Source organism: Penaeus vannamei, chromosome 10 (assembly GCF_042767895.1).
Source record: "Penaeus vannamei isolate JL-2024 chromosome 10, ASM4276789v1, whole genome shotgun sequence".
NCBI classification, from domain to species: domain Eukaryota; kingdom Metazoa; phylum Arthropoda; class Malacostraca; order Decapoda; family Penaeidae; genus Penaeus; species Penaeus vannamei.
In genome coordinates, this window is record NC_091558.1 from 20,630,592 (window position 1) to 20,648,704 (window position 18,113).

General features: G+C 41.7%; 2 protein-coding genes across 2 annotated transcripts in view; one reads left to right on the top strand and one right to left on the bottom strand.

Annotated features, from left to right (window-relative positions):
* The window catches only part of Prosalpha2 (proteasome alpha2 subunit), a 7,453-nt gene extending 978 nt beyond the window's left edge, over nt 1-6,475 (top strand). Inside the window, exons 2-5 of the mRNA XM_027361742.2 lie at nt 1,970-2,160; nt 4,691-4,832; nt 5,663-5,818; nt 6,064-6,475. Of these exons, the coding sequence (XP_027217543.1) occupies nt 1,970-2,160; nt 4,691-4,832; nt 5,663-5,818; nt 6,064-6,238 (664 nt within the window). The 3' untranslated portion in view covers nt 6,239-6,475. The remainder of the gene's footprint in view (nt 1-1,969; nt 2,161-4,690; nt 4,833-5,662; nt 5,819-6,063) is intronic.
* A 6,585-nt stretch (nt 6,476-13,060) lies between these two features.
* LOC138862991 (uncharacterized) lies at nt 13,061-17,893 on the bottom strand. The gene is made up of 3 exons (XM_070126441.1): nt 17,697-17,893; nt 14,729-14,892; nt 13,061-14,518 (listed from the first exon to the last, which is right to left on the bottom strand). Exons 1-3 carry the CDS (start codon nt 17,809-17,811, stop codon nt 14,225-14,227), a joined length of 573 nt encoding a protein of 190 aa, XP_069982542.1. The 5' UTR covers nt 17,812-17,893; the 3' UTR covers nt 13,061-14,224.
* Nucleotides 17,894-18,113: the final 220 nt, after the last annotated feature.

The following is an 18,113-nucleotide window of genomic DNA, read 5'->3' on the forward strand; positions in this document are numbered from 1 at the left end:
CAGACATTAAGAACTTGGCTTCATTTCTAAGCGGTAATATGCAGCAGATATTCTAGTCATTTCATGGTAAATATAAGACCACAGCAACTATACTTGTGTTGTTTATGACTATATTTCTTATCTATAAGATGGTGGTGTCCATTTCCCTCTATCTCTGTGTCGCTATAGTTGATAATTAACCTGAATTTTATCTCACCTATAGTACTTATGATCATCAATTACATATCATTAACCTGGAATCTTTGCATAAAGTGTCCTTGTCCTTTAGCAATTGACTCTATTACACTTTTCAAAACTAGTAATAACTGAGTCTAAAAAGATGCCTCACTGAATGGGGCCATGGAAATTATTTTATATTGGTCCGAGGCAACAAAATGAAAAAGTTGGGAACCATTGTGCTAGAGTATACATTTTGAAGTTTTGTTTGCCTTTGCTAGTAATTCTTTACAATATGGAGAGAAGTCCTCAACTCCATGTCACCATGAGTGGGTACTGTCCGAGGGAAGGGTATGATAGGGGGCTCCAACCCCAACACCTTGTGGCAAACATTACATATTGCACAGCGAGATAGAGCTGAAAATGAAGAGCACCATGTGGACTTCAACTTTGAGCAATGAGCTGCATTTTCCACAATCTTTTTCCTTTATTTGTGGTGTTGTCATTCGTGTCTGCAGATTATTTCTTGTACCAGTGACTGCAACTTTTTGCCCTCTATATGATAATCATCTTCAATTTACCCTATCTTAACCCATTTATGCCAGGTGTCCATATATGAGACACCCGGAAAAAAAAAATGCCGGGCATCCCACCAGTGTGATGCTGTATTCGGGCTTGCACTCCGACTCAGCAGCAGGTCATGGCCAGCGCATGGGCAGAGTCTGGGCCAGCCCCGTGCGCCGATTTTGTAGCCACCCGGAAACTTGTATTTTCAGCTTCAGTATATACCAGCGTTACTAGGTTAATGCATTCATACCATAAAGATAAATCCCTATGCCGTAGAGGGAAGTGCAAATCTTTCACGTAAAATAGTGTTGCTTTCTTTATGATCTCTACCTGAATTTTTCTAATTTTGTTCTAAACTTTAGTAAATCTTGAAATTGAATAGATAAAGGAAAATGAAATAAGCTGTTAACTTCTAATAAGACATAAAGATGAATAAACCAATTAACAAATATTACCTGTAAAGTGTAAGAAGTGCAGAGATGCTCACATCCACTTATTATATGTTATACCCTCTGTGACTCTTAATTCATACTGTGGTCTCTGTGCTTTTGAATGACAGCTGACATGATGTTATTCTTTAAGGTCATTTCCTCAGTTTTCCTGTCATAGCATGGTCCTGTTCTAAATAATTGCCCTCATTTTAGTTTTTGTACATGATTGCCATTTATTTTACCCCATTGGTGCTGGGCCATGTCTGAGGCTGTGTTTGACTGACCCCAGGTTTCATTCACCCAGTCCACCCCCTCAGTCCCACACAAATCTGTTCCCCCCTCCCCATCTTCGTGTGCCAACCCTTTCATACTAAGAGCAGCACAGCAATGCACACACAGCCATCCTCTGTTCATCCACATCCATGGAGGGTATATGTTAATTTCTTTATCAATCAAAATTATCTTCCTCTCAAGAAGAGTGAAATGTATATATATGTGTGTGTGTGCGCGCGCGCTTGCATGCATGCGCTCGCGATGGTAGAGAGAGAGAGAGAGACTGAAAGATTGTTAAAGGTCTTATCTACTTATAAAGAGGGAGATACTGTAATAGGTGGTAGTTTCAACAGGGTATATTCAGGAGAAAAAAAGTGTCTCCACTTTAGTGTGTTATGGCCATGAATAAAGGCTTTCAAAACTATAAGAAAAAAATACTCATTTACAGAGAAGAATAGGGATATTTTACAGCAAAAAAAAGTTATTACATAATTGCATAAAATCATGAAGACAGTAAATTGACCCAGTGTTATATATTGCAGCCCATCTGGGAAGCTGGTGCAGATAGAATATGCCTTGGCAGCCGTAGCAGCAGGAGCACCGGCCGTGGGCATCAAAGCAAAGGATGGAGTTGTTCTCGCCACAGAGAAGAAGCACAAGTCCATCTTGGTGGAGGAACATTCCATCATCAAGGTGGAGATGATCACAGACCACATTGGCATGGTTTACAGTGGTGAGTCGGATAGCATGGAACCCCAATTATCAGAATGAAGGAGATGAATGTTGTTCCATATTCCTTGTCTTTATTGGGTTATTTTACGGGTTTTGTATCCAGAATATTTTCAGCTGGTGCTACAGTAGCAAAAATGCAGTGATGAGTACCTTACAAATACTGTGGAACTGCTTGAATCCAGTTGCTTCACAGGAGTCACATAGACCAAATTATGGGTATTAAGCTTATGTAAGTGGCTGCCCTGCCGGGTGTGTGGTGTACAGGCCAGGCACTTGAGAACACTCATGTACGGTGGCAAGACTCTATGCCTCCTCTTTGCTATGTTGTGAAGTGTTTTCAGCTTTTTTGTCATATTCCAATATCCATATTTCTTTTGTTTTACTTTATCTAGATGGTAATTGAAGTTTTCCTTGCTCTGACTCTCAATCATATCTGTAAGGAGTAAATAATTCAGTGATTTTTTTCTTTCTTTCTTTCTTTTTTTTTCCCCTCTTCAGTATTCAATTTTCATTAATACAACTTGCACTACTGGTCACAGCAGCCAGGAATAGGATGCTGAATATGGAAATGGTGTCCTCACTGGAACCAGTGTTCTTCCAGCTATGGCTCATGGATATTACATTCCATACTCATTGCTCAATGGGAATAATACAGAAGTCCCTTTTTCAAACCCCAAATGAATCAAATCACCCTCAAAGATGTTTGTGCACTGGTGGTAAATATTTTCCATCACCCTGGCCTTTGCTCCAGACAACATATTTGTGTCACCCAACCCATGGCCCATGAGAGCATGTTCATGTCACCCACCCCTCGAGCCAAATTTTTTCATGTGATGGTCATGTCTTCCAGATCAAGAGGGTTAATAGGTGATATTCTTAAATTTTTGGGTGAACACACAAATGAATATTTATCAAAACAAATAGAACAGGCCAGGTTCATACATACTGGTGCACCATTTGGCAGACACCAGATGGGAAAAGACTTGGTCAAGTTTGATTATGGGATGATTTGGTCAACTAATGTGTATAAATTGAATATAGTTCTGTACTGTGTAAAAAAGAAAAAAATGACGAGCTTGTGAAAAGCGTATTTTTGAGATGGTCTCCAACATGGTCATGTTTGTTTGTTCTCTGACCTCCAGGTATTAAGAACTGATCCATAAACATCCTGGTAATGGATTTTTTCAGTATGGTGAGAATCATCCATAATGATTAATTATATTTAATATAAGAGAATAAGATGTTGAAGCTCTTGGAACTCATGCTAAAAGAGAGAAAAAACATTGTGAATAATTTAATTTCTAGGAAGACTTTCACTTTAAATTTTACAGTTTTTTTTTTTTTACTGATTTTGCAAATTATATTTGCCAAAAGCTTTTGTGGGTGCCCTTTCCTTTGCAGTACCTAATCATACTGGAAATGTGAAATTAAATGCTCTGCTCCCTTGAATGTGCAATGCTGTATGTATAGTTTATCAGTGCACGAATCTCTTGGGGTGTAATTTGACTTATTTGGTGCATAGAAGGGGGTTTTGGCATTAATCCCATTAATAAACAAATGTCGAATGTGATGTGCATAAGCAATAACTGGAAGAGGGGTGGCTCCAGGGAGTACACCATTTCCATGCTGCGTGTCATATTCCTGGCCGCTGTGACCAGTGGTGCAGGTTGTATTGCGAAAAATTAAAAATTACGGAAAAATAAGGTATATGACGCAAATAACTCTTTCACTTAGTTTTTTTACTAGATAGAGAGATGATATAGAGTCTAAGCAAGGAAAATAGGCTATTACCATCTGGATAAAGCAAATCAAGAGACTAGTATTGACATTGGAAAATGGCAAAATGGCTAATATCTAAAAAAAAAAAAAAAAAAAAAAATGATAATAATCATTATAATAACAATAATAATTTTGCAAAGGGGCAGAGCAAAGTCTTGTCACTGTTCATGGATGCTTGCGCGCTGCACGCCCGGGATGTTGGCTACTAACGTAACCCACTGCCCATATTTTCGCCTCTGTGATTTCCATGACAACCAGATCTATCAGCTTGACAAATCAGACAAAAGCTATTGATCCCCTTCCCCAGAAATTTTCACATAAACTTTGAATGCAATGAGTATAATGTATTTATTGAGATTTGATGAATGCAATGAGTATAATGTATTTATTGAGATTTGATTGTCACTTAAATATGAGATACACATAGTATTATTATACTTTAAAGTAAATAATATATTAGAAAATGATAATACTAATAGTAATAGAAAAATCCTTTGTAAGCAAAAAGTAATCCTGAGTTTCTTCAGAACCTCATTGAACCCCCTGAAACACATCCATGGACCCCAGATACAAACCCTTGATCTAGATGAACATGACAGAATGATTATTCCTGGGTATGGTAATAATGGATACCTTACATTCATCTGTATTTTTCTTATTTATTTATTTATATATTCCTTCCTTTTCTTAGCAAATACATCACATTATGTTTACCACTACAAAATTCAAAGTTATAATGTGCTTTTTTCTAGGTATGGGCCCTGACTACAGGCTCCTGGTTCGTCAAGCAAGGAAAGTTGCTCAGCAGTACTACCGCACATACTTAGAACCCATCCCCACCCCACAGTTAGTACAACGTCTGGCAGCAATCATGCAGGAGTACACACAGTCAGGGTAAGCATTTTCTGTTGTAGTTTAGCTACTGTATGTTCACTGAATGTACAAGTATATGTAATAAGTTACGTGAATAACCCGGCCAGAAAGAAAGGAAAGAAAAAGTTGGGTCCCATACCTGAACTACCTTTTAAAATGTATGGTTTTTATTGAATGTTATATAACTTGAAATAGGTTTCTTGGAACTTGCAACAATACTGGAAGTGGGGGTGACTTGTAGCTAGAATGCATGTTTGATGAACCATTGTTCTGGGAAAGTGGAACTATATGAGCATATAAAAAAGACTAAAAAGAATAAACAAAGTATGATGATAGCTATTTCATGTTACTTTTTTTCCAATTTAGATTTTTTCTCTCTCTCTCTCTCTTTTCTTTCCTAATATAATAATACATTTATAATTATATAGTTTTTAAATTAATTATATAGTTTTTTTATTAACCCACCCACGCCGGGGTACATTTTGTAGCCAAAATTAAAAAAATCCGGGAAGCTACAAAATCGGCGGGCGGAGCTTCCCCGGAGTCTGTCCGCCCGCCTGGCCGCCCGCCGCTTTTGCCGCGGAGCACGGCTCCGAGACAGCATCGCACTGGCGGGCAGCCCGAAACTGTTTATTTTTTCCTTGTGTCTCATATATGTGACACCCGGGACGGATGGGTTAATTATATAAGTTTTTACATTTTATCCACTTCAAATATTAGTTGAAATATCAAAAGACAATGTTGATGCATTATATGAAATCTTTAATAGTAGATAATGAAGGCCATCTTATTAAAGTGACTGTTTCATCAGAATAGGAGTAATATAATATGTACATTAAATACCTTTACAGCGGTGTGCGGCCGTTTGGTGTGAGCCTGCTCATATGTGGCTGGGATCTAGATCGGCCATACTTGTTCCAGTGCGATCCCTCGGGGGCTTACTTCCCCTGGAAAGCCACAGCCATGGGCAAGAACTTCATTAATGGGAAAACATTCCTTGAGAAAAGGTAAAAAAAAAAAAAAAAAAAAAAAAAAAAAAAAAAAAAATTCTTTTTCTGTCTTTCTTTCTTTTTCTTTTCTCTTGGATGTGTGCTCTTTACTTTTTTCTTTGATTTATCAGGATGTTGAAAATTGAATAAGAAGTTAATGGTGCTGCACATCTGTAGTAACAGTGAATTGTGATATAGACCATACAACATCAATTAGCTTGAAGATCCCATACTGTTGTTATAAATGAGTCTCTCTGCTTCAGATACAATGAAGACTTGGAGTTGGATGATGCTGTCCACACTGCCATTCTTACCCTGAAGGAAAGCTTTGAGGGACAGATGAGCAGTGACAACATTGAAATCGGCATCTGCAACTCTCAGGGTTTCCGAAGACTGACACCAGCTGAGGTCCAGGACTATCTGGCCAATATTGCATAATGTGTAGTTTGTATCATATCTAATGAACTTTTGCGTATGTAAGTCAGGAGAGAGAGTAATCTTTTTTTGGCATTGTTTTACAAGTGTATTTTCCTTGGTTGAGTTTTCAGTGTAGGTTTCTATAAGCAAAGGTACTGTCCACTGGCTATCACCTTGCACCCGGTGGAAAATGCTGTTAGGAAGACCGACTGTATTTGCCGCTAACATTTTCATAAATAAATTATGCTCTCTTGTAAATCTCTATTTTATGTCCTATTAAGACCATATTCAACAATTGCATTTGTATGGTCAACTTATTGCATTTAGTTTCACGGTAGTTATTGTTGTCTTTTTTTATTTACGTGAAAGTTTGTTCTAGGCCTTTTGCTTGGAGAGCTCTTGATGGCTTACATGACCAAATGAGAGACAGGGATGTAGTATCATTTGTTTTGATATTATAGCTGAGAACAGCCATGGTTAAATAAAATAATAGCTTCTAAAATGGTTTATATATTGTAATCAAAGTTTTTTCACAAAAAATAAATACAAAAATAATTAATGGCATATCTGAAAATGAAAATCGCATTATACGTAATATGTAGAAGGAAAGCAATTTTATGTAATATGTAACTACCAGAAGGAAAGCAAGTTAAGGCATCAATCTCTATAAAATCTCACCTGAATAATAATCAAGCTAAAGGAATTCAGGATGTAATTTTTATTTTCTGAACTAGGAGACATACAGAATGAAGCCAAAATATTAACTTAATGTGAAATATCTGTTTGCAACTTCATTCATATTATACATTTTTCCCCCCACTTACTTGAAATATAGTTATTACTATTCCATTTTTATTATCATTCATGTCTTCATTCTCTTGATCTGCAAATCCAAAATTTATCAATGGAATGTGAAAGATTTAAGTGCTATATTTCATATGATTTGATTGGCCCCTGTAAGAAAATCATGGAGGTATTATCATGATATGAAGGTCAGCTACTGTATATTGAGGGAGTAAAACATGTTATAAACCACTACAAAGATAATACAGAAACATAATTGACATGATATACAGAAATTGGGTATTCTTACAAGAAGTTACACATAGAAAGAAAGAAAAAGAAATAAGGAAAAAAATGATGAAACGTGATTTCAATTATTTCAGCACAACACTTACTTCTCGGGTTAATCCACATCTGACACAATCTCTTCCCAGACTAATCTACATCTGACACACCATGAAACCGGCAGATAAGTTGCTCCAGGACAATAGGAAAACTACACGTCAAATAAGTCTATTCAACCAATGGGGTGAAGCTCTCGAGGGAAGGTCTTACAGCATTATGACAAAGTATTGCGACAAAAGATTAAAAATGAGTTAACGATTCGGACAATATGAGATGGCAAAGGTTGTAGAGCGCTGTAAGTTAGAATGGTAGTGAAAAAGGTAGAGAGGAACTAGCAAACGGAGTACGAAGGCCATTCAGGAGTGACAAAGCCAGGCTTTCATCCTTTCAGCATGGCTTTCACAGTAGGATGTGGAAAGGAGATGGAGAGAAGAAAAAGGAAAGGTGGAGAAGAAAAGACCATTCAAAATAATTTGAGGCGAGGGCTGAGGTCCAAGACGGGGAGCATACTCCACATTGGGCATCAACCCTCGTCTCCTAAGCCCTCCCCCATCCCCACGACAACAACTGGCATGATATTGGGGTGGGGGGGGGCAGCCAGTCCTTTACAAAAGGATGATATCAACATACATCAAGTATACATGGAATTGAAAGTCACCGCTTGTTTCACCAGCCTTTAGTCCCTAAAGAAATGCTTAACTCTTTTCTTAGGACGAACCCCAGTAGGTACAAAATTCTCGGTTTGCTGTCATATTAATAGTCATATAAGGACGTGTTGGTTGTTGTTTAAGGCCGCATATTGAATATAATGTATAAATGATAGGACTGGTCATGTCTTGAGCTTTGATCTGGTGAAAAAATGACGAAATCCCTCCACCAATTCCCTTACCCTTACTCATTCCCCTGCTCTCCCACTTACCCTCTTTATCCTATCCCCCTCCTCCACAGCTCATCAGCGACCAACAATAACAATGGTTGGAAGGTAAGCTTTCTTTATCTTTCTCCTCCCCCTCTCTCTCTCTTGATTTCTCTCTCTCTCTCTATTGATTTTTCTCTCTCTCTCTTGATTTCTCTCTCATTCTTTCTCTCATGGGGTGGGGGTGGGGGGTGCTTGTGCTTTGCACGACTTAATAACGACTTTATAAAACTGACAGTACTCTGGATACCTTATTCAGACCTGACTTACACAATTGACATAGAATTTTGACATAGTATTCTGTATATGTGATTTTGATGACAATACTTTCAAAACTGTTCTCGGGGGATGGGTTTTGAATCAATGATGTACCCCCCCCCCCCCCCGCCTAATCCCTTGCCCGTTGTTGTCGTGGGGGGGCTGAGGAGACGAAGACTGAGACCCAATACAGGGATCTCCCCTGCCTAGGGCCTCAGCCTTCGACTCAACTAATTTTGCATGGTCTTTTCCCCCTCCAGCTTTTTGTTTCCGTCCTTTCTCCAACTCCTCCTACTATCTACTTCCTAAGGTGTAAGAGCCGTGCTGAAAGGATGAAAGGCTGACCTTGTGCCAGTCCTGAACGGCCTGCGGGAACTATGGGCACGGTACTCCCGATTTAATTGTCTAGCCCTTGCCCTCACGTGCATGAGGGTGGACCGTTTATGCCGTTTTATATAATCAAGGTTCCCCATGACCAGTAATGAATATGTAATCCCCTTATTGGGGGCAATGAGGCTTGCCCCTTTATCAAATAGCCCCACCCCAGGCTCTCCTTTGACCACGACTCCGAGCACTGAAAATACTACCCACTCCTCAATGCCTACTAGTGCATTACCCACCCAAGCAGATTCAATCTCCAGAAGACATTCCTACCCTCCCAACTTCCTCAAATTCATCAACTCTACCCTCACAACCTTCATCAAGCACCCCATCCCTCCTTATTACTACCTTACAGCCTAATTCTCCATCACTCCGTAATACTCCCTGCTCCACACGTCCCCGACCATCCACCACCACCAACCCTACAGATATCTTAAATACTCTGTTTAGCCCAGCTAAATAGGACCGATTTTCCGTGATCCCTTCTACAGCTCCTTACTCAGGCAACGCTCTTCTCCTTCAACAATGCCTCCAAAAACAAGTGGGCAGAGTCCCTTTCTATACGACGCGATCGCTCCCGTCTTGTAACAGTCAGATCAGAAACTGAATCTATGGGACTATCAAATTTAACTGATCATTCTGGCAATCCCATTCCTGCAGAACCTCATCCAACCCTTAATACTTGTACCGGAACTCTCTCTCTCTCCCCAGTAAACTGCCCAGTCGATACCAAAGATTGGTCAGACTATTAGGATGCCTCAAATACCAAGATGTGAAATCAGTACAATGCTACACCATTCCTCCTAGAGGTCAACGAAAGAATATGACCAACATTACCCAAATTACTTTCCGTACACATGCCCTTCCCTTATGTATCTACATTGGTGGCCAATCACTCCCTGTTCGACCATATCAACCCCCTCCCCGTCAATGTCAAAACTGTTGGCGCTTTGGACATCCTGCCAAACACTGCTGTTCCACAGACCGATGCCCCATATGTGCCCACCTGGTCATAACCGATCAAACAGCTCAGCACAAACACGTACATGTGCTAACTGCGGCGCTCCCTATAATGTATTTTGAATCTGAGGTAGCAACTCTCAGATACAAAAATGGTCTCACTTTACGTGAAGCCAGACAGAAAGCACGTTGACAAGGTTTCTCTCATACTCCATACTCTAGTAACATCGTTCGCTCAGCCCCTCCCCCTCCACCCCAAGATGTCCCCTTTTCCACTTCTACATTCTACCTTCCTCAGACCAATTCTTTTGCCAATCTAAATCCAGACACCCCAATCTCAACCACAGCTCCTACTCCCTCTCAACACCGTCCACCACTGATATCCATCCTCCCGATACCCATCCACCTGATGCCCATCCTCCTGATATCCATCCCCCTCTTACTCATAGCACCCCAACACCCCTTCCTACTAATCCCTCCCAAGACAACACCCCTCCTTCAACTCCAACTATCCATCCTTCCGATATCCATCCTCCTACCACTAATACTCCCCCACACCACTTCCTCTTACTCCCTCCCAACACAACCCACCCCCTTCAACCCCAACTATACGCACATTCTCCCTCCATCCATCCCCTCTATCCTTTTCACTCCCTCCCGGATACACACGGGAATCACTCATGTAACAACAATGCCCTTCCCCAGATTCCCTACCTCCTGATACCCCTCCTTTATACCCCCTAGTTCCTTCCCCCCCAGATTCCCCAATGCGTACTGACGCTTTCACTCATAAAATAAGATGTAGCTCTCCTACATTGGAATATTCGCGGTTTCCATTTTCACAGACCAGACCTACGTCATATCCTTGCTTTTTATATTCCATCTATTATCTGCCTCCAAGAGACTTTCCTCACACATCCTCCTATTCTAATTTCCAATTACCATTTTATCTCTTCCCCACACTCCCTTTATGTCTCGTCTATACTTATCCATCATAAAACACCTTATGTCATACCTCCCATACAAACTACTGTCCCGTGCACAGCTATTCGCATCTTTCTTCGCCGCTGGATCACAGTAATTTCAGTCTACTTCTTCCCATCCAATCCCATTGACTTTGTTGCGCTTTGAAACTCTGAAATTTCCCAACTCCAACTCGTAGCTGGTGATTTCAACTGCCGCCACACTCTGTGGGGCGACTCTACCACCAACTCCCGAGGCCGCTCTCTAGAACGCTTCACAAATAACCTATTCTGAATTTAGATCGCCCCACAAACTTTGACATGCATACGCAATCCTTTTCATGCCTTGACCTCTCTTTATACTCCCCTACTCTTCATTTAGATTTCCATTGGTCAGTTCTAGACCACTTCCCAGTACTCCTTTCTCCTACTTCATATGTATCACTTCCTAATCCTCCACGCTGATGCTTTGATAGAGCTGACTGGCGTACTTTCACTTCACTCTCTACGATACCTATCCCTCCACCCCCCTTACCGCTCATTTCAGATATGCTACAATGTTTTACAACCACGATCCTAAGAGCTGCCTATACAGCCATTCCTCGAACTTCAAGACCTTATACCTCTAAATGTGTTCCATGGTGGAATTCTGATTGCACCAAAGCACTTCACTTAAAACGAGCAGCATGGAACAGCAATCGCTACAAACGAGGCACCCCTCACCAACCATCAGCCCTTATCTCCTTTAAATGAGCATCCGCCCATCTCTGCTGTACAATCAGAAACAGTAAAACAAATAGCTGGCAAAATTATGTTTCCTCAATTACATCTACATCTATTTCAGTTGTTTGGCGACAGATCCATAAATTATCAGGCGAACATTCCCCCCTATCCTGCACCTGTCCTCCATATTCGAGATACTCTCATCTCTGAGCCTGTCGAAGTAGCTAGTGAACTGGGCAACTATTTCAGCCAGGCCAGTAGTGGCTCTCACCTTTCCCCACACTTTTCTTCCATGAAAGCCATCAAGGAACGCATCCCTTTTACCTTCACCCTATCCTCTGATGAGTCCTATAATGCTCCTTTTCCTTCTTCTGAACTCAACGCTGTATTACAGTCGTGCCGCAACACTCATGAAGGCCCTGATGGTATTCACTATCGTATGCTCCGACACCTCCCATCTTCCTCTCTATCCTTCCTTTTAACTATTGTCAACCACATATGGACGCCAGGAAATTTTCCTTCTCAGATATTCCCCCCTCTATCCTTCTCATTCATTTCCTTGACCATGTCTCCATTCATTCCTCTAATATTCATGTTTACACTGACGGTTCCAAATCCATCTCAGGAGTTGGATTCGCAGTAACCTTCCAAAATCGCACTTTCAAATACACCCCCCTCCTGAATCTATGTCCTTACTACAGAACTATGCACTCCTTTTTGCCTTAAGACGCATATAATCATCCCCCCTTCCTCTTTCACTATTTTTACTGACCCGTAAATCTTTAACTCTCATAAAGTCTATTCACTCGACCAATCCCCTTGTCTGTAAGATCCAGAACTGGTTGTTCTATCTATCCACACGTCACAAATCTGTCAGATTTTGCTGGGTACCCAGCCATATTGGAAACCCTGGCAATGAACAGGCAGATACTCTTGCACGCTATGCCGCAATGTGCACATCACCTCAACTACGCTTATCACATATTCCAGCTACGGATTATTACCCCCACTTTAAAACATTCTTGTATACCCGATGGCAATCTTTCTCGTCAAGCCTCCTCAATAATAAATTACATACTGTAATACACACACAATATATATGTGCTATTATACGCATCTGTATTTCTATCGAGACAAGAGAGAATGAAAGGCAATAGAATGAAAGGATATTGCAACAGCGATGGGAAGGGTCAGCTCCATTTCACAGGAACAGGCGTTGGGAGACGCCCTTGCACGCTTACGTATTTGCCACACTCGCCTATCTAATTTCACGCTCTGACCCGCCCCTATGTCCTCTACGTAATGTCCCTCTTTCAGTTCCACACATTCTGTTGTCCTGTCCACGCTTTAATACAGCACCTACCTCTTCTTTTCCACACCTATCCTCCCCTCACCGACCTTCCAACATATCAGACATCCTTACAGAATCCCACAGCTTCTGCCTTGACAACCTGTTCTCCTTCCTCAGACGGATAAATATCCTTCACTTGATCCAACTCCCTTACCCAAACCACCATAACCTTTTCCCTCATCAACCCTTACCCATCTTCAACCTTTCAACATTATAGATAGTTGACGCATAGTAACTATCACCTGACATCACCCTTTACTATACTTTCCTATAGTGCTATATGACCTTAGATGTCTAGCATATTTATTTTGCTTTTAACCATTAACCATTAACCATCATTGATGTAGGGATTGCGTTAGCCGCTCTCCTTTTCACCCATCAGTTAGTATTGTATTATTATTTTTGCATGTATTTTGTATTTACTATTTGGCGCAGCTTTTGAATAATTAAGTAGAATTTAGTTTTTTGTTCTACTGCTTTCATAAATCTTATCTGAAATTTTTGTGAAATGTACCACGTAAGAATTGGATATTTTTTGTAACTGGATTTATTCATATATAAAAAATCGAATCCTTTTACAGATTTTCCTTACGCCATGTACAATATTTTTTTTTCGTCTCATCGAAGTTGAACATTCTTCTGTGGTTTTCCTGGAACTATACAAACTCCAGTGGCAGCGGAGGGCCAAGCGGCTTCGGTGAGACCAGGGGCTCGCCAACCGTGGAGGGAGAAGCAGCAAAAATATTTAAGCAGCAGTACCGGAAGCACAGGTGTGTATCCATATAAAAGAGACTAGAAAAAAATCAACATAATATTCACATATAAAAACGGAACACATAAATAGAAAATTGAATATAATGATAAAAATGTAGATAATACAAACAATAATACAAATGATTATATTTTCATTATCATTATTATTATTTATTTGTTTTATTTTATTTTATTTTTTTACTTGACACGTTTATTGAGACAAAAATTACATGTCAAAAGGGCTGAGGTAACGTAGGTTATCGTCACCCTTATCCTAAGAAGTCCCTGTGTGGGCTCACACTTTACATATGAAAGTTAAGTATAATAACAGTTAAAAATATATGCAGTACTTAAATTACAAAAATGTAACTATTCAAAGTCACTGGCTTACATACTGTAAAGTAACAACACTCCCACCCTCATCACCCCCTCCTAGGCTTACATCCTCATATAAGGCGCACATAAAATAATATAATGTGTAATTGGCAAGAGGACTACGTGACTTAATAGTGACTCAAGCCCTAAAAAGAGATGGAGAGTTCTTCTCTCTCTGCTATTCGCTAAACACAACCACACTATTTACAATAGTCACTTGGTAGATTTAAATGTTTGTTGCACATGAAATTGAAAAACATATCTCCAAACTGTTCTTGTGCTATATAGCCAGCGTGTATATGATCGAAACACTTCCAGCTGAAGTCCAATGTGACAGTGCCCGTGACGAAGCACTCCCTAGTGTAGGCTTCGGAAAGAGGCAAGTTGCTGTCCCACACGAAGACACCAGTGTCCTTCAGGCTCTCTCGGTACAGGTCGTTGTACCGGCGGTAGAGCTCTGCGCTGTACTCGGGTTCCTCAGGGAGATAGTACGCCTGTGGAGAGTGCCGAGTGTATTCTTGAAGTCTTTGATAGTCTACATGAATGTGTTTTGTTTCTCATTTTCTCAACAAATAAAATAATTATTTGATATTAAATTATGTGTAAATTATGAATTTTAACGAGATTATGACTCTGTAATAAATATCTCCACAATATTATGGTTACCAGTTACTTATGTTTAAATAAAATAATAATTCCCTCACCTGCACATCGTCAAGGAGTTTAAAGATTATAGGCATGGATTTAGCCAGGCGGGAAAGATGAGGCACCAGTCCGTGAAAGTGTTTGGTGATGTTCATCATGGCTGCATCAGGACCCGACTCTGCGTACGTGGTTCCCGCCTTGCGCATCCAGTGCAACCCGGTACCTGCACTTCGGAACAGATTTCATGTTGGATCTTAAGGGGAAGTATGTCATTACGCATTTCAAACATAAAGATGATTTCTGTGTGTTAATTGTTATACATGTAGATGATGACCTGTGGACCTCACTTTATCCGGGTCCAAGGAGACAGCAAGAAAATAGCCGCACCCCCTCTAAGACCCCGTCCCTGCTTAGTCTACATCATCTAAGAGCTAACGCTGACGGGGGCGTATAACCGCATCCACCCTTCATTCCACCTCTGAGGATCCCTCATGGCAAGCCACCAGGCAGGGAATCAGCCCATCTCGACCCCTCACGACAGGTTTGGTCGTCCTAGGTCGTCCCGCAGGCCTCCTCCACCCAGGGATGTCTCGTACAGAGACAACTTGGTAGGTAGGATCATCCAGTGGGAAGCGAGCCAGGTGGCTGTATAGCCTTAGTTGGCGATCACGGATTGTGCAGATCCTGTGCCAGTCTCACGGTGTAACCGTTGGTTGGCCACATGGTCCCGCCAACAGTACCCTATGATCCAGTGCAAGAACCAATTACAACAAGATGAAACTCCAAGGCACATGATTATGTCCAGGTTTTACTACCAAGTACCAAAACTGGCATTATTAGGGCCTCATAGAGAGAGTTCAGGACCCCTTCTATCAGGCCAATCCATCTGATTTCCTGGTCTGACAGCACTGAATTATGAACCACACTACTTAGGTATGTACCGACCGAGCAAGTTCTCCTAACAAGTCCCCATAATCCTGGATCTTGGTCTTGGTCCAGGAGACCTCTAGACCCAAAGGGCTTCGCTTCATTACTAAGTGCATCCAGACCCACCACTAAAGTTTCAAAAGACTCAGATAGAATAGCAGCATCAGCAAAATCAAGGTCAGTAACCTTGATATTCCCCAGAGTTGCCCCAAAATGACTTTGAATAGTAGCTCTGCCCAGTTTCCAGCCTTGCCTCACTCCCGGGAAGCTCGACAGGCCATACACACACCTTATAGCACTTTCAGTTGTTGGAATTCCTCTCAGTCTCAGGATCTCTCAGAGTGATTGCTGATATACTTCCTGATTCATCACCACCCTTTAACAGCTCAGCTGAGATGCCGCAGTTAGCTGCTTTACCACTCTTTAGCTTGGAAATTGACCTTTAACCAGTTAGGGAGGGTGGATCCTCACTGATAAGTGGGCTTGGAGTTCAGTTTTCTTAGGATTTGGTATGCAGGACGAAGGTCATTTACTAAGAAATGGTCTTCGGCCTTCTCCCCTAGACTCCCAATAAACTGTTCCTTGTCCATTCTCAACAGTGACCCAGTTCTGCACACCTGACAATGGTGCAAATCCTGATCCCCTGTCAGATGAGCCATACTACAAGCGTCTGTGGCTTCCAGTGTATCCTGTGAAATAAAATGCTCTTGGGCATTCACCAATGGATTCTTGAGCTGCCTCAAGCGTTTCGTCAGATTGTTGAGCGGTGTGAAACGACCAGAAATTGCTTCGGTAAACAACCGGGCACACTCCCCCTTCCTTAGCCAATGAAACACCCTGAGGTGGTCAATGGACTACAAGGGAGTTTTGAAGTGGACCCAGTTAGTACCACAGAACTCGGCACTGCTATACACCCTGAAGCTCTGGAGGATCCTCCAACGAGTGCTAACGAGTATGTGGTCGATCTCCTTGGCTGCTTTTCCCGCATCACAGTACCATGTTCAACGATGTGGCTCTGAGCGCTGGTACCAGGAGCCAGAAATCCTCAATTTCTGGGACCTCGCAAAGTCCCAGAAAAGGAGGCTATTCTCGCTGCCAGCATCAGCTCCCGAACCATGGGTACTGACAATCTCATAGCCAGCTCGACCACTGCCAGATACTGCATTGAAGTCACCCAGAAAAATACAAATATCTCGTCTAGGACAACTGTCCAACACAGATGCAAGTTTGGCGTAGAACATCTCTTTCACGTCGAGTATTAAAACATCGGTAGGAGCGTACACAGCAATAACAGACATGTAGCCAAATACTAGCTTCAATCTCAATACGTTCATCGACCGGAGTAACCCCTACCACCGAGGGCTGGGGTCTGCTGGAGATGGCTATGGCTACTCCCTGAAGATAGTGACCATCGCTGCAGCCCGACCAGTAATAGGTGTAGCCACCAACTCTGATTATGCCGCTGCCAGGTCTTCTCACCTCCGAGAGAGCAGCCACCTCAACTCAGCCTCCAAAGTTCCCTCGACAATAGAAGCGACCAATCCTCCTGACGCAAAGAACAGACGTTCCAAATCCCCATCTCTGCCACTCCCGCCAACGTTGCCCCTTAAAAGGTGGCAGCAGGCTCCAGGACCCAACATCCACCTGCAGAGTTCCCTTGGGCCTTGCCCCACAAGCTTCACTCTCGGCTGGCGGCTGCCAGAACACAGGGGGGACGAGTAGCTCTCATTCCCATCCTGCGCCCCAGCAATTGCCCTCCCAACGGAGCCCACTCCTGCTAGATGGGAGGGGCAATTCCCCTCCCCCAGCATTTCAAATTATATAAGATGTTGCCGAAGGGTTATCTGGGGGGGGGGGGGGGGGGGAACTGGTAAGGCCCACCTCCCTTAGACCTCCCATTAGGTACAGGAGTTGGTACAAAGCCAGGGCGTGTCCATATGCCGGTGGGGCATGACCCTGTAACTCTGGGGCCTCCTGTTTAGCCTAGGACTGTGTGGTGTAAATAAACGCTTCTGTCAGCTTCCTTCTTTAAACAAAAGGAAAAAAAAAAAGTTCATAATGAGAGAGAAATAGAAACCGCCCACTACTTCCTCAACTCACCCAAGACGACGACGGAGGGTTTCAAGTGTGGCTCGACCTCCCACTGCTTCATGAGGTCGGGCAGTCTTGCGAGCAAGAAGTCTATGTAATACGTGATGTGAAAAGGGGCTGCCATGTGGCGCACCTCGATGTCCTCGTGGACTGTTCTGTTCCTCAGGACGTCCAGAAGGAGCGAAGCCGGTTCCCAGACGCCCTTGGAAACATGCACGGAGAAAATCAAATGGTATTTCCCAAATACATACATACATACATATATATATATATATATATATATATATATATATATATATATATATATATATATATATATATATATATACATACATACATGTTACATAAATATGTATATGTATATGTTACATAAATATTTACGTATGTATAATAAATAAATAAATAAATAAATTATATATATATATA

Coding starts and splice junctions, on each gene's coding strand:
- LOC138862991 (XM_070126441.1), bottom strand. CDS start 17,811: ATGGCAGCCCCTTTTCACATCACGTATTACATAGACTTCTTGCTCGCA. Junction 14,893..17,696: donor ACCCTCCGTCGTCGTCTTGG/GTGAGTTGAGGA, acceptor TCCGAAGTGCAG/GTACCGGGTTGCACTGGATG. Junction 14,519..14,728: donor AACTCCTTGACGATGTGCAG/GTGAGGGAATTA, acceptor CACTCTCCACAG/GCGTACTATCTCCCTGAGGA.